This window comes from Zingiber officinale, chromosome 3A (assembly GCF_018446385.1).
Source record: "Zingiber officinale cultivar Zhangliang chromosome 3A, Zo_v1.1, whole genome shotgun sequence".
In the NCBI taxonomy this organism is placed as follows: Eukaryota; Viridiplantae; Streptophyta; class Magnoliopsida; order Zingiberales; family Zingiberaceae; genus Zingiber; species Zingiber officinale.
In genome coordinates, this window is record NC_055990.1 from 119255444 (window position 1) to 119270677 (window position 15234).

The 15234-nt window shown below is 36.5% G+C and overlaps 1 protein-coding gene and 1 long non-coding RNA gene across 2 annotated transcripts; one reads left to right on the forward strand and one right to left on the reverse strand.

The window, feature by feature from the left end:
* Positions 1-2111: 2111 nt before the first annotated feature.
* On the reverse strand, positions 2112-2803 carry LOC122053984. The gene is made up of 2 exons (XR_006132487.1): positions 2638-2803; positions 2112-2543 (listed from the first exon to the last, which is right to left on the reverse strand). It is a non-coding gene; the product is annotated as an uncharacterized LOC122053984 (long non-coding RNA).
* A 1878-nt stretch (positions 2804-4681) lies between these two features.
* LOC122052362 (DNA repair protein RAD5B-like) lies at positions 4682-11247 on the forward strand. Its single transcript, XM_042613846.1, has 18 exons — positions 4682-5738; positions 5874-6007; positions 6111-6246; positions 6335-6388; positions 6541-6684; positions 6777-6928; positions 7029-7113; positions 7305-7475; positions 7598-7747; positions 7845-8000; positions 8283-8350; positions 9120-9242; positions 9338-9437; positions 9666-9778; positions 9870-10425; positions 10505-10576; positions 10663-10761; positions 10844-11247. Exons 1-18 carry the CDS (start codon positions 4776-4778, stop codon positions 10964-10966), a joined length of 3399 nt encoding a protein of 1132 aa, XP_042469780.1. The 5' UTR covers positions 4682-4775; the 3' UTR covers positions 10967-11247.
* The last annotated feature ends 3987 nt before the right edge of the window (positions 11248-15234 follow it).

The following is a 15234-nucleotide window of genomic DNA, read 5'->3' on the forward strand; positions in this document are numbered from 1 at the left end:
CAGCGCTTATCGCCCGAACCAGCAGCGCCCCAATCGATCGGTTGATCGATTGGGACCTCTGGATCGATCCACTGATCGATCCAGAGGCTCTCTGTTCGCTGGGAAAGGCCTGGATCGATCCACTGATCGATCCAGAGGCTTTCTGTTCACTACGGAAAAGCCTGGATCGATCCAGCTCCTGGTTTTTGCCCAAAACCAAGTCCTAAGCCTCTCAAACCAACATTCGGTCAACCTTGACCTATTGGTACATCATGCCTAGCATCTGGTCACTCCCTTGATCTGCTAGGACTCCCTCACCAAGTGTCCGGTCAATCCCTTTGACCCACTTGGACTTTTCTCCTCTTGCCAAGTATCCTGTCAAATCCTTTGACCTACTTGGACTTTCCTTCATCATGCCAAGTATCCGGTCACTCCCTTGACCTACTTGGACTTTCACCAGATGTCTGGTCAATCTTGACCCATCTGGATTTCCCCGTGCCTGGCTTCACTCACCAGGACTTCCAATATGCCTAACTTCACTCACTAGGACTTCTCTTCTGCCTGGCTTTACTCACCAGGTCTTTCACCTGGCTTCACTCACCAGGATTTTCTTCTGCCTGGCTTCACTCACCAGGTCTTTCACCTGGCTTCACTCACCAGGATTTTCTTCTGCCTGGCTTCACTTACCAGGACTTTCACCTAGCTTCACTCACTAGGATTTTCACCTGGCTTCACTCACCAGGATTTTCTTCTGCCTGGCTTCACTCACCAGGACTTTCACCTAGCTTCACTTACTAGGATTTTCCTCACTGCCTAGCTTCACTCACTAGGTCTTTCCTTCTACCTAACATCCCAGTTAGGACTTCCCAGTCAAATATCCGGTCATCCTTGACCTACTTGACTCTTCTTCAATCAACCTTGCATTGTCAAACATCGAAACCCAAATCAAGACTCAAACTTGGTCAACCAGGTCAACCTTGACCTGAGGGATGTTGCACCAACACTTGCCCCCAACACCTCTCATCAATTTGTTCCAGAGTCAACAAGGAGAAGATAAATCACAAGTGACTACAAGCTCTTGGAATAATGACTGACATAAGAAGGAGATATTTATCTCTGCTGTGCCGATATTCAATAACTCAATTAGCTTAGTACAAGGTGGACTCAAAGGTGATCAATGAAAGATGGTGTGAGGCATACGAGAGATTGAGAAAATCCTAGTGAGGTGGACTTTGGATGAGGAGAATGAAGCGATTGATGGTTTGATTGATTTGAAAACCTAGAACAAGAGAGCCCCATAGGTGACTTAGAGAAGGATGGCATGTGGGAGATCTTGATGCATCCAAGGATTAGGTTTTGACAGAGTAGACTATACAGGGGCTTTAGTGAAGGATGGTGGGTGGAGCAAACTTGTAATGCTTAACGCATTCAAAGGATTAAAGACCTAGTGATAGGTGGATTTGTAATTGTGACCAACATAAAGTTGCGACAAATGAAGATCTATAAGATGACGAGATGTAAGTGTTGGTCGAGTTACAAATCTCTATTTGTGAACAACATATTTTATATTGGGATTGATTTGACTAGACTACCGTGCCAATAGGTAGAATGAAAAGGAATTTAGTCGACTATAGATTTTTTTTTTTTTTGAGTCAATTGACTTGTTGACCATTGGTTCACAAAAGATAGTTGATTAATGTACGATTTCAGTCAAGTGAATCTATTTGAAAACTAGCCAATGACTAACCATTGGAAGCCACTATGTAAATATCAAGTTTGTCAATTTTATGGCATAACATTGATTCTGTCAATTTTATGGCATAAGATCTTTTCTGATTTTATTAGAAAATAACATATATATATTCCTTTCGACTGTATAAAATCAATTTTCAAACAAAATATTATATTCTATACAAAATTGATCAATCAATACAAATATTTCCCATCAATATTTTACAGGAATCTTTGTCACCTAAAAAATTTATAACTTGCATGATAGAATGTAAAGGTTCCTTTGTGTTTAGTTGCAGCAACTTCTTACTACTATATTACAGAAAATGAGAGAGGGATATTTACATAAACTTTCCTTATATATATATATAATCGCAACACATATGTATAAAACGTTGGCATGTATAATAGGGGCACACTGTATATATATATATATCATGACTTTCATACATATGTGGGCAAGGGACATGCATCATATACACGATGAAGCCTCATCCATTATTCCATTATATGTAAGCATATATAAAGTAGTTAATAAAGTTTCACCTTGGCCATTTTATATAGATTTGGTGTTCACGGTTTGCAGATATTCCTGGCGTCGCATTTAGGTCCGACGCGGAACGAATCTATTGGAGCTGGATAAATTAACCCGGAGTTCTCTAAGTTTTGCATCGTCCCATGGCCCAGAGGATTGGCCGCTTCATCCTGGTGGGCAGCCATGACTACTTCCTCATATGGACCCTCTCTTGCAGCTGCCATCACAATTACTGATGAGCTCGTCATTAGAAGCATGGCTACTATCAGAGAGGAGGTGATCACCATCAACTTCATTCCTACTCATGTAACACACCACACTGGTTTAATTAATTAAGCAATAAGACGATAATATAATCGACTATATATGTTAAGTATCTCTAGATAACCAACCTTCAGTTAATCTAAAGAAGCTCCGAGTATATGATATATCAACTCAAGCGAAATATAAAGGGGTATATATAGCTAGTCAGCTTCAGAAGAGTGGTGGAAGAACATGACCGTTTATTCTTAGCTAATTAACAAGTGATTAATGGACGAAGAAGGATGTGATGCACACTTATTGATTTCCTTTCTTGTTATTATTGAGTTGAATTAAGTCAATTCTAATTAGTGCCGTAAAACAAGCCTAAGGACAATATTTATCCGGCCACTTCCGGAATGGTGACAGTGGTGTTCATTCAGGTGGCAGTACTATTTAGATGTGATTCTCTGGAAGTAGAGGATAATGGAATAAATATTATTATAATATCCTGTGGATAATATGCGTATTTAGAATGAATGAATGAATTTATAACGATTGTATTATTAGTTACAGTACGATGCTTTCCATGGATAATCACAATATGGAGCATGCACTTGGATTCAATCCTTGAATTATTGAGCTTAAGGAATAAGGATGCACTTACAACAGAAAAGAAGCGTGCAAAGAGTTTGAAGTGATCACTGGCTACGTCTAGGAATTGTAGTTAGAGCTAATAATGTGCTTTTTGAATTCAAAAAGAAAATTGGAAAGTTGATGTCTAATCATCCAAATACATGGTGATACTGTTATAGCAATGCTTGTCATATATTTCTAAGCGTACATTTTTGTAGGGATGCATAGCTAGGGTTTCCAAATTATCTTGATTACCCCTAACTAAAAACAAATATAGTTACTAATCATATGCAATATGTAAACAACAAATCCTACCTATAATTAATCAATATATGTTGCTTCCAGGGTAATGATGCAACAATGGATGTTTTCTCAATTTCTTAGGCATCTAATTACAATTGAATCTCAGTTTTAGTGAATTAACGGATGAACCATATTAAATAACATATCTTCTAATATGTTTTATTCTATTTTCTTGTTATTCCCATGAAGGCATGTATACAATTTTTGTGATTAAAAAACTCATGCATGTGTAGAGATTTTTTCTCCGAATTAAATGGGACTCGTAATTCCAAGAGATGTTGGGCTTCGGGCCGTCCACCGTGAGCACTTTCTAATTTGCCCTTGACAGTTAGTGAGAAATTTTTATAAGGCTAGATCAATAATCTCAAGTTCAATGTTAGCTGACTTGATTAATTATTTTTTTAATTGTTGAAAATAATTAAAAGTCAAAGTAAAAAAAGAAACGTATTGTAAGGGATTTTTTTAAAAAAAAAACTAATGAAGAAACATTGCTAAATGGAGTAATTGAAGCAATTTTTTTATATTTGAAAAAGAAAATCTAAAAAAAGAAGTTGGCAAATTCGAGTCAAGTTTTTGTTAGTGGGATAATAATACAAATAAGGAAAAGAATAATGCAATAAGGAAATAGTATTGTGGGGAAGAAAATAATTCTGAAGGAAATAAATTAAAAATAAAATTTAAATTGGTTCATCTACATTAAAGAAAGAAAATAAAAAATATTCTTGGCACAAAATATTTAAAATTGATGCATCTATAATAAATTAGAGATTTAGTTTTTATTAATTGATATATTTTTTAATTTTTTATATTTACTATTAAATGAATCCTATAAACTTAGAATTCTATATTTTAATTATCTTTGAATTAATTTTAATCTTTAATTTTATTTCGTTTTTCTATGTATAAAATTATTTTCTTTCACTTTATCTTAGGAATCCTAAGTGATTTAATTAATGGTTTGGTTTTCATGTTGCGTGGGGCGTTCGTCTATCATTAATTTACAATTAGAATTTACATCGTTAAGCATTTTAATTTTATAATGTAATTGGAGAAATTCTAATTCATTAGTCAAATCAGTGGTCAATTAGAAAATGAATTAATTTTTGATTTGTTTCCTTTTATATCATTTACCGCGAATATCACCCGCCAAGATTTTTACTGAGTCGGCAATGAACTCCCACTCAACCGCGCCATTACCATCACCATCACCCGCGAAACAAAAGCCAGTTCTTTTTTCTCCCGCCAAATTTCACCCAGTAGAAAGCACAATAAGACCGCAACTCTCTGCTTCCTCCTGCCTCTTATCTCTTCTCCCATCTCCCTCTTCTCCACTTTTTTTGCTCGTGTAGTCATGGAAGTCGAAACGCCGGCACCCGAAATCCTACTCATGGAAGAGATTGCGGACATCCGATCATTCATGGGCTCTGAAATCTCAGATCGAGATATCCTCCGAGCCCTCTCGCTTGCCGGAAACAACACAAACCGCGCCATCAACATCCTCCTTGACGCGCTCCAGTCGTCGGATTCGGCAGACCTCGCACTCAATCCCGTATGTCCTCCGAAATCTAATGATTATGCTTATGCTACTACTACACAGGAACCAAATGCTACTGTTCTGAACTTGGCGGGAGATGGGAACGGTAGGGGGCAAGAAACGGAAGTGAATGAAGAAAATAACAAGGAAAATCCTAAATCCAAAGTTAATTTGGGCTGTAGAATAGAAAATGATGTGGCATCTGAAGGTCGGAACCAAAGGGTGGACATTGATATAGACTCCGAAGAAGATGTGACTTCGAAGCCGAAGAGAAAGCGTGAAAGTGTGAAAGAATTGGATGAAAAGTTCAAGAGACAGCAGACCACTGAACAATTAGAAGGCCATTCAAATACAAAGAAAGATGGGCACTTGACAAAGGAGTCTTTGGTCACGGTCACGACAACCGTAGAGGAGTCAGCAGTTGACAATTTCTCCAGCCTTGCGAGGGCTCGTTTGGCTCCGCATCTCAATCCACGCCCAATATCTGCTATCAGACCACCTGGTGTAGTCACTGATCGGAATCTTCTGCTGTACTCCAATCCGAAGGAGCCAGAGTTCGGAGAGTTTCCTGATGAGTACGATTGGTTACTTGTAGGGAAGGCTTATGTCAATGGCCTCTCCACATGCAGAGGGAGAAAACACATCGATGATGGGGAAATTGTTCACTTCTCATTTCCATCCTCCGAGAAGAAAAAATTGATTGGTAAGAAATTCCAGAGACCAAAAGCTGCAATGGCAGCTGCGGAGATTGTTCGCTTCTCAACCAAGCGGAGTGGCGAGGTCTGTTTGCATTATCGGCTACCAATGTGCTTCTAGATGTTGTTTCATTTTTATGGAGAAATAATTGTTCAACATGTGTTCATAAACATACATGATAATGAACGGATTAAAAATCATATTTTTGATGCTTAACAGATTGGAAAACTTCCACCAGAGTGGACTAGATGCCTCATTCCACTCGTAGCATCCTCAAAAGTGAAGATTCTGGGGAAGTCTCTAATTTCAGCCGTGCAGCTTAGCTTAATGCAAGAGATTGTTTTGCATGTCAGGTGAAAAAGTGGTCCTTACTTTCCTGGTGGTTGGCATAAGCTTCTTTTTAAGAGTTTCTTTTTTGCCAGCTTAATTTCTAAGTTCATGTTTCTTCCATTCCAGCTTTTACATTCACAGATCAATCTTCACTGAAGGTTGCAATTTCACATTCAAGCTATCAGTTCCTTCAAACTCTGCTTCTAATGTCCATCCTCTTCTTAGCCTGTTCAAGCGTCTAAGAATGAAGCCAGTTCAAAGGGTTTCTACCTTAAACTCCAATAAGATTTTATATATTGATTGGTTTTGTGGGAATGCAACTTGACCTTCTGAATTTCTTCAACTTATAGGCTGAATTTACTCCAGAAGAACTCGATACCCGAAAGAAGTCACTAAGCCTAAACGTAAACTTTCAGACATTTGCCTCCTGAGTTTACTCCATCGTTTTCTATGTATATAATAGACATTCTTGATGCTGTTTTTGCAAAACGGAAGAAAGGTTATTAACCTGTCTTAGCGGTCTTAGTCTCGTGACGTATTCTATGAAATGTTTCAGGCTGGTGAGGGAGATGCGTCCGTTGAAATGATAGTCCATGCAAAGCGAGTAACCGGGGACCCTGGGCAAAGCAGTGACGAGCAAGCAATCTCAGAGTCATCTTTGAATAAAATTGTTGGAACTTCCGATGAGTACGATTTAGAGGTAAAGCAAACGTGAACGTAATCAACAAAGAAGTAGCACACGAATCCTCTATGATAATTATCAGCTTCAACATTTTTGTCAAATTTCTATAGGAAGCAATGCCGCCTTCTACGCTCTGCTGTGCTCTACATCCATACCAGAAGCAAGCCCTTTACTGGATGTGCGAATTAGAGAAAGGAACTGATTTTGATAAAGCAACCAAATCTCTTCATCCCTGTTGGGCTGCTTACAGAATTTATGACAAGTAAGCAAGTGAAGCTTTCTAGAGGAAAACAGTATCAGATTCAATGCTCAGTCAACAATACTTGCTTATGCTTTTCTGATGACCATTTGGTTTGTATCAGGCGAGCCTCTGAAATCTATGTAAATGTTTTTACTGGGGAATCTACCACTCAGTTTCCAAGTGCTATGCAGATGGCAAGAGGCGGAGTAAGCATGCTTATTGTTTATATTCTTAAATACTGAAGGAACCCGTCAAAAGCCTTAAAATGACATGTTATGTCCAGTAATGAGAAAATTTCATGTACATGAGACCATAATTTGTTGATAACCTGATTCTTAACAATATTTTTTTTTAGTTGTATCAAACATCCATATTTATGTGGCAATTATTCTCACAGATCTTGGCAGATGCAATGGGCCTAGGAAAGACTGTCATGACAATTGCTTTAATACTTGCAAGAATTAATGGAGAAAGGCCATATGATAATGGTTATTCCCATGAACATGGATCAAATACAAAGGGAGGCACCCTTATTGTATGCCCAATGGCATTGCTGGGTCAGTGGAAGGTGAGAATTTATATTATCATCTCTTAGTATTAGTGATTTTCAAAATATAATTAATTTAATGTCCTCAAATAGTTCAACTAGAATTGATCTGAACATAAGTACTAAAAAGAAAAACAATGCAGGATGAGCTTGAAACTCATTCAAAGCCAGGTTCATTTTCTGTTTATGTGTATTATGGTGGTTCAAGAATGAAGGCCAGTGATATTGAGATGCTTGCTAGATATGATGTGGTTTTGACAACATATGGAGTTCTATCATCAGCTTATAGATCTGTATGTATGCATTATTTGTCTTTTTTCTTCTTTTACTTGAAATATTCCCTCATTTTGATAGACTGGTGAAATACAATTTACAATTTTGGTTATGCAGGATTCCGTGAATGCTAGCATCTTCAACAATATAAATTGGTACAGAGTAGTACTAGATGAAGCTCATAACATCAAATGCTCAAAAACAAAAGTTGCTCAGTCAGCATTTGCCTTGAACGCGTACTGTAGGTGGTGTCTAACTGGTACCCCACTTCAGGTAACCAGGCTTCTTTCCCTATTCAACTTTTCGTCTTCTGCAGATAGATCAGATGTCTTAAATTTCATTCATTGATCACAGAATTTTGTAAATATTTGGTGTGCAATTCCCCTCTTTTTGTAGAACATCTTTCAGGATTAGTCGTGTTACCTCATGATTCAATCATTAAATATATTTTTGCACTTGGAATTTTAGAATTATCTTTGCCCACAGATTATTTCAATGATATGAATGTGAATTCTGGATTATGTTAGACTAACACAATCATCTTTCATGCTGCAGAATAAGTTGGAAGATCTTTACAGTCTTCTTTGCTTCTTACATGTTGAACCATGGTGCAATTGGGTCTGGTATGTACTTCAGCATAAAAATCCAATGAAAATTACTTTATTGTAGGCCTAGGAATTCAACCTTATCTAGGCTGGTACTGTTAGATTTTCACGGCGTTGATTCCTTCAGGCATTACTTGGAGTAAAAAAAAGTGTAACATCCAAATAAATTCTCCGTAAAGAAATGTGAGCTGAAGGAAAAAATGTATAAATTTAGATTTGTGAAGTACTAGTATATTATGGATTAGTCATTCGGCTTAACAAACTGGATTTCTCTTGTAATATTTATATTTAAGTGGGCGAGTATCAGAAAAGAGAAGCCTTTATGAAGCTGAGCAACAATTGGAACTGAGATGTCTATTAGTTGTCATTTTGGAAATTAGATGAAAACATTAATCTAGAATAGGGGGTCGTTATGATGCCCTAGTTTAGTATGATACCTCAGATGAACTAATTATGCTTATGAGTGAATTATTATTAATTTGAACTTACTTTTTTGTGAAGTGGTGACCTAATGAAGTTAATGAGCTATTCACACAAATAACATTAATCCATGCATGCACTAACTGAACTATAAAAAGAAACTTGTTTTAGAGAATAATTTTTCATATCACATGAAAAAGTAAACTCATGTTACATATCCTATATTATACATGATTCTTCTAAATGGTTAATTTAAATCACAATTTTGAGAGGATTATTGTTGTCTCTTATTCAGTTTAGGTTCGAGCATCTATAGAATTAATAAGCTTGGCTATTATAGAATTCCTACAAGTTTGATTTCCAACAGGTGGAACAGTCTGATTCAAACTCCGTATGATATGGGAGATGTAAGAGGGTTGAAATTGGTAAAAGCCATCCTACGCTCACTAATGCTAAGGAGAACGAAAGATACAAGAGACAAAGAGGGGAGGTTGGTTTATATTCTTCTTTTTTTGCTTTTTTTCTTTTTCTTTTGCATAATGATGCCTTGAGAACATAAATGTCAATCTCATTTACATGATTCAGGCCTATTCTTGTTCTACCTCCAGCCCACATCCAAGTTGTGGAATGTGAACAATCTGAAGCTGAACGAGATTTTTATGAAGCCCTTTTCACGCGATCGAAGGTTTGTGACAAATCTGTTTCAGTTTCTTTTAGGCACAATTGCTTACTTTCATCTGAATCAGTATTTTTGTTTTAAGATATCACTTGCAAATATTTAGGCGATTGATCATGTACTGTGGTATGAAATCGGAAACAAACTACAGCTAATTGCATTTGTTGCAAGTTAATTCATTTTGTTGCCTATATCACTTTGTTATAACTGATGGTAATTAATTGAAAACTAAAACAGGTCAAGTTTGATAAATTTGTTGAACAAGGTAAAGTTCTTCACAATTATGCCTCCATTTTAGAGCTTCTACTCCGTCTACGACAGTGTTGCAATCACCCTTATCTTGTTATGAGGTTAGTGAATAGTCGCATTTCATTACCATTCTCCTTCAAGAGGAAACTCAAACTTTACATGTATGCTTATCGTGCTTTATAATATCTTCAGTCGTGGACAGAATCAAGAGAATACTGATCTCAACAAGCTTGTCCACCGATTTCTTGGAGGTCCTCAGTCGAACCAGGCCCCAACACGAGCCTACGTTGAGGAAGTTGTGGAGGGCCTCCGTAGAGGTGAGGTCACTGAGTGCCCAATCTGTCTTGAATCAGCATCTGATGATCCAGTGCTCACTCCATGTGCCCACCGGATGTGTCGTGAGTGCTTGCTCGCAAGCTGGTCTACTCCGGTCGGTGGGCCATGCCCAATCTGCCGGAGGGCCCTGACTAAAGAAGACTTGATAACATGCCCAAATGAGTGTCGGTTTCAGATCGATATTGAGGAGAATTGGACAGAGTCATCCAAGGTGAAAAAACTGATGGAATGCCTTGAGAACATTAAGAGGACAGGGGAGAAGAGCATCATCTTCAGCCAGTGGACTGGCTTCTTGGATTTGCTGGAGATTGCTTTAAGGGGCGAATTTGGTTTCCTCAGGTTTGATGGCAAGCTAAATCAACAGAGGAGAGAATACATACTGAAGGAGTTCAATGAGAGCAAAGATAAGACGGTAAGCCCAGCACTGATTGCTAAGTTGCTCCAGTTTGTCAAAAGAAAGACGTTGATAACTGTTCCTGTCTATAATCCAGGTGCTACTCATGTCACTCAAAGCAGGAGGTGTAGGCTTGAATCTCACAGCAGCATCTAATGTTTTCATCATGGTAATTGTCTAAGATTGCTTGTAACTTGCTTTTCCTTATTTTCATTTCACCAAACAGTGAAACTGGTTTCTGTTTTTTCAAAATAGGATCCATGGTGGAATCCGGCAGTGGAGGAGCAAGCAATAATGAGGATTCATAGAATTGGACAGAAGAGGCAGGTTCGAGTAACACGTTTCATTGTGAAGGTAAAGATGAATTATCAATTAAAAGTAAAACATACATAGGAATGCATGGCATTGTAGTGGATGATGGCGATTGTTGTGGCAGGACACTGTTGAAGAGAGAATGCAACAAGTGCAGGCAAGGAAGCAGAGGATGATTTCTGGAGCCTTGACAGATGAGGAAGTTAGGAGTGCTCGCATCGAGGAGCTCAAGATGCTATTTCGATAGATGGTGAATGTTTCATGTTTTGAAGGAAAGATGGCCGATGCTTCTCCCTTTTGTTTCACAAGTTTTGTGCATGATACTGATCCTTCCCTTGTCTGAAAAGAATAGTTCTTGGGCATTCGTTTTGTAAATCGGCTTTAGAATGCCAATTCTGTAAGTCTGATGTGTATTCCAAGATCGAACCATAAACTAGCAACTTTTGTAGTTAGTCTTCTCATTATTGCATCTAAACTGAATCCTTGTAATTAGATGGTATTAATTCACAAGATATATTTCCTGTCGAATTGCTGAATGACTGTTGCGAGGAACAAAGGTTAGTTGTTTCTGTTTCAGTTTCAGTTTCTTATTATGAAATCTCCTATTTGAAGCAGAGATTTAGAAAATGCAAAGAAATTTATAAAACGGTTGATATGGAAAGTGCTAAGGACTTGTTAACTACTACTAATACTAACATTGTAATAGATTATGATCTACAAGAAAAATAAATAGGCTTTAAATATTTTAAGTGTCATAGGTGGTCTATTTTATTATTAGTAGAGCACTACAAAAATATTGTCACTTAGGGACAAAATTTGCAACAAATTTTAGAAAAAAATTCGTTGGAAATTGGATTTGGGACGAAAATTGCGACAAAAAAAATTCGTTGGAAATCTGCCGTCCCAAAAATTTGCGACGAAAAATTATAATTTTGTTGGAATTTTCGCAATGAAAATAATATTCGTTGCAAAATTCGTTAGAAACTTTGCGACAAAACCAAAATCCGTTGCAAAATTCGTTGGAAATACTGCAACGAAAATAAATATTTGTTGGAAATGTCAGCAGGAAAAATCTCCGACGAATCCCAAATTTGTCGCGAATTAACAACGAAAAAACGTATTCGTTGCAAACAGATTTGTGACGAATAATTATTTGTTGGAAAAGTTACAAAATACAATATTACCAACGAAAATATGGATTCGTTGGAAAATTCCAACGACAATGCAATTTCGTTGGAAATTTCAACGAATCAATATTTTCGTTGGAAATTTCCAACAAAATTCATATTCGTTGGAAATTTCCAACGAAATATAAATTCGTTGGCAATTTTCAACAAAATTCATATTCGTTGGAAATTTCCAACGAATTTATATTTCGTTGGAAACTTCCAATGAATTTATATTTCGTTGGAAACTTCCAACGAAAATATGAATTCGTTGAAAATTTCCAACGAAAAGACATTTTTCGTTGCAGTATTTCGATAAAATATGATATTTTCAACGAATTCAATTTCGTTGCAAAATTCGTCCCAAAATTAAAAAAAAATATCCAGCCCCATCTTATTTCAATATTTTTTTCTATTACAATTTTTTTCAAACAGATTCAACATATATATAATACACCACTAAACACAATAACATAAATATAAATAAAAAATCAACTAACATATTAGTGTACAACAAAATAAATACAAACATCAATAATATAAACCCAAATACATGCACCATTAAAACATGTTGTTCCATATACAACTTAAACTAAGAGCATAAAACTAACAATACAACACATCATCATCCAACAATATAAACTACAACAATATACAACTACAACTAACACCCTAAACCAAACACTACAATAAAGTTACAACAAACATGTCATAGTATCCAAATTCCAATATCATACAAGAATATGAAAAAGATAGAGTAGAAGATAATCTTATGGAGATCCTTCTCAGTCCAAATCCTTCTTCTACCTATATCAAAAGATAAATAAAGAAAAAGAAAATCTTATAAACCAACACAAAAGTAAATAGGTAAAGACTTACATATTTTTACGTCAATACCACCATCATCTTCATCTACCAACCCTGTTTGGAACAAAAATAACAATACTAATCAAAATACAAAAATTAAGAATTTATAAAATCGATAAAATAAAAGAAGTAAAAAATTCTAATTACAAACACTCATGCATCATCATCAACATCATCGGCGGCATCATCATCGTCGTTAGCATCATCACCAATACCAGGAGGAATATAGCTTGGACCTGATCTAAATTGTTGTAAAAGAAAGGCTTGTTGTTTACGCATTTCAACCATATCTAGATCTCTTTGTGAATTTTGTTTTTGAATTTCTAAAATTTCCTGATCCCTTTGAGATATTATGCCTTTCAAATTGTCAACCTCTTTAGTTAAGCTATGAATCTGTGCCGTTACTGCGGGTGGGGTAGAAGAAGATAAAGATCTTCAAGGAACATTATGGATTATACTCATAGAACTCATACCTATTATCCTTCCCCCTTTGATTCCCCCACTGGTCTCTAACCATCAATCTAAATTATTAGTAACAGACGGCTCAGATCCCTCAATATTATCGCCATCACTAGAACTTCTATGTGATAATGATAGCTCATCATATCTCTCCTATGAAATATTAAAACCTTAATTAGAGCAAATAGATAAGTAATAAAATCTAAGTTTAAATTAAGATTAAAGATTAAATCAAACCTTAATTATTCTAGCTCTATCTCCACTCCAAGTCTTGTCTTTTTTTTTTTGAAAAGTGCGCACGAAAGTGTCTATAAAATCGGGCTCTTTTCCCAAATCCCTAGACTAAAAATAATATGGTTAGAAATAATATAATAACTTCAAATATATTAAAAATCTAATTGTAGAGTTGAAAATTTACCAATCTACGTAAATGCTCCTCGATATTTATAGATCCTCCTGCATATATTGCACGTGAGTCTCCAGAATTAGAAGCTTGATTTATTTTATTCCGCAAACTCCTTTCTTTGCACTCATCAGTTTGCCAAAAATTGCAGATCTTAACCCAATTGTCCATCGTGATAAAGGAAGGCTTTTTTCCAGTACTTTTGGCATGGTTTAATACATGGCGAATGTGATCACCACATTTCTTTTTGAAAATTCTTTTAACTTCCATCTCAAAATAAGGGTCCCAACTAAATAATCGCTGAAATGAAAAAAAAAACAATAGATTATACATTAACGTAATTATTTTATATATAAAATAGATTAGTTATACCTTAAACTCGCACCGGCGCCAGAGTTCTTTTGTAGGTGCTGGAGTGCTTGAGTATGACATTGAGTCTCCTTTCCAAAAGTTATTCACAATTTGATTAATCTCGCGAACAACAGTTACTGAATTTTCAAATCTATCGTAAAATTACAATAAACAACGTTAAATAATTAAGATAGTTAAAATATAATAATTTTAATACTTACGAGTCTCCAAGAGGGACTATATGCAGTTGAGCGTCAGCAATATCAACGGCTGAGTGTCTGGCAGGTATCAGGGACCCAAGTGGGGAAGGTGAATGGCCATGTGAAGGTCCTGCCAGTGACTGGCCACATGAAGGTCCTGCCGACGACTGGCCACGTGAAGGTCCTGCCGGGGACGGTCCATGTGAGGGTCCTGCCGGTGACTGGCCATGAGAAGGTTCTGCTGGTGACTGCCCACGAGAAGGTCCTGACGGCGACTGACCATGTGAAGGTCCTCCCTGAGGGGAGGGCGTAGGTACCATCCTATCAGATGGTAAATCAGTCTGGCCAATGCTTGAACGGTGTCGTCTATGGCGTGCCCGTCGAAACTGCCAACCAAAAATCAAAATTAGAATAAAAGAAATAAAAACTTAATGCTTGCTGAAGAAATATGAAAAACTTACAATATCCATAATATAAAAGTCAGAGAGCAAGAATCTGCAGTGATAATGTCTCACCTCTAATGACCTATAGAAAAAAAATAGCACACATATAACATATATAAATTTAACAATGAGATATTATATAGACAACTAATTAAACTATGAATTTTATAAATTTACAGATTAAAATTAAATATAAAAAAAACTTATCGTACATGTTAAAAATCAAAGTTGTCGTCGTCCTCCTCGTCCTCGTCCTCGTCCTCGTCGTCGTCGTCGTCCTCCTCCTCATCATCATCAACCTCATGAAATTCACTGGCATCCACATTTATCACTACTCTACTGGGATCTTGTAATGTTGGAATAATATATTCCTCGGTCTGAAATGTATTTACAACCTCCTCTTGTTGATATGCAATGTCTTCCCAATGTTCCTCTATTTTTTTCCGTGCTTTAGTTTTACAAACAACCCACCAATCAATTTTATCACATTTCAAGCAAGGATATGAAGCATAGAACACTTGAATCACTTGTTGTGCCAAAACAAAAGGTTCATATCTCTTATATAATCTTTTATGATTTATTTCAACCAAATTATAACGTGGATGCACCTTCATCCCTTTGATAGG

Bases quoted from the DNA above. Each gene is read 5' to 3' on its own strand.
- LOC122052362 (XM_042613846.1), top strand. From the start codon at position 4,776: ATGGAAGTCGAAACGCCGGCACCCGAAATCCTACTCATGGAAGAGATT. The intron at 6,247-6,334 runs GTTTCTACCTTA...TTCAACTTATAG, and splicing joins GAATGAAGCCAGTTCAAAGG to GCTGAATTTACTCCAGAAGA. The intron at 9,243-9,337 runs GTTGGTTTATAT...TACATGATTCAG, and splicing joins ACAAGAGACAAAGAGGGGAG to GCCTATTCTTGTTCTACCTC.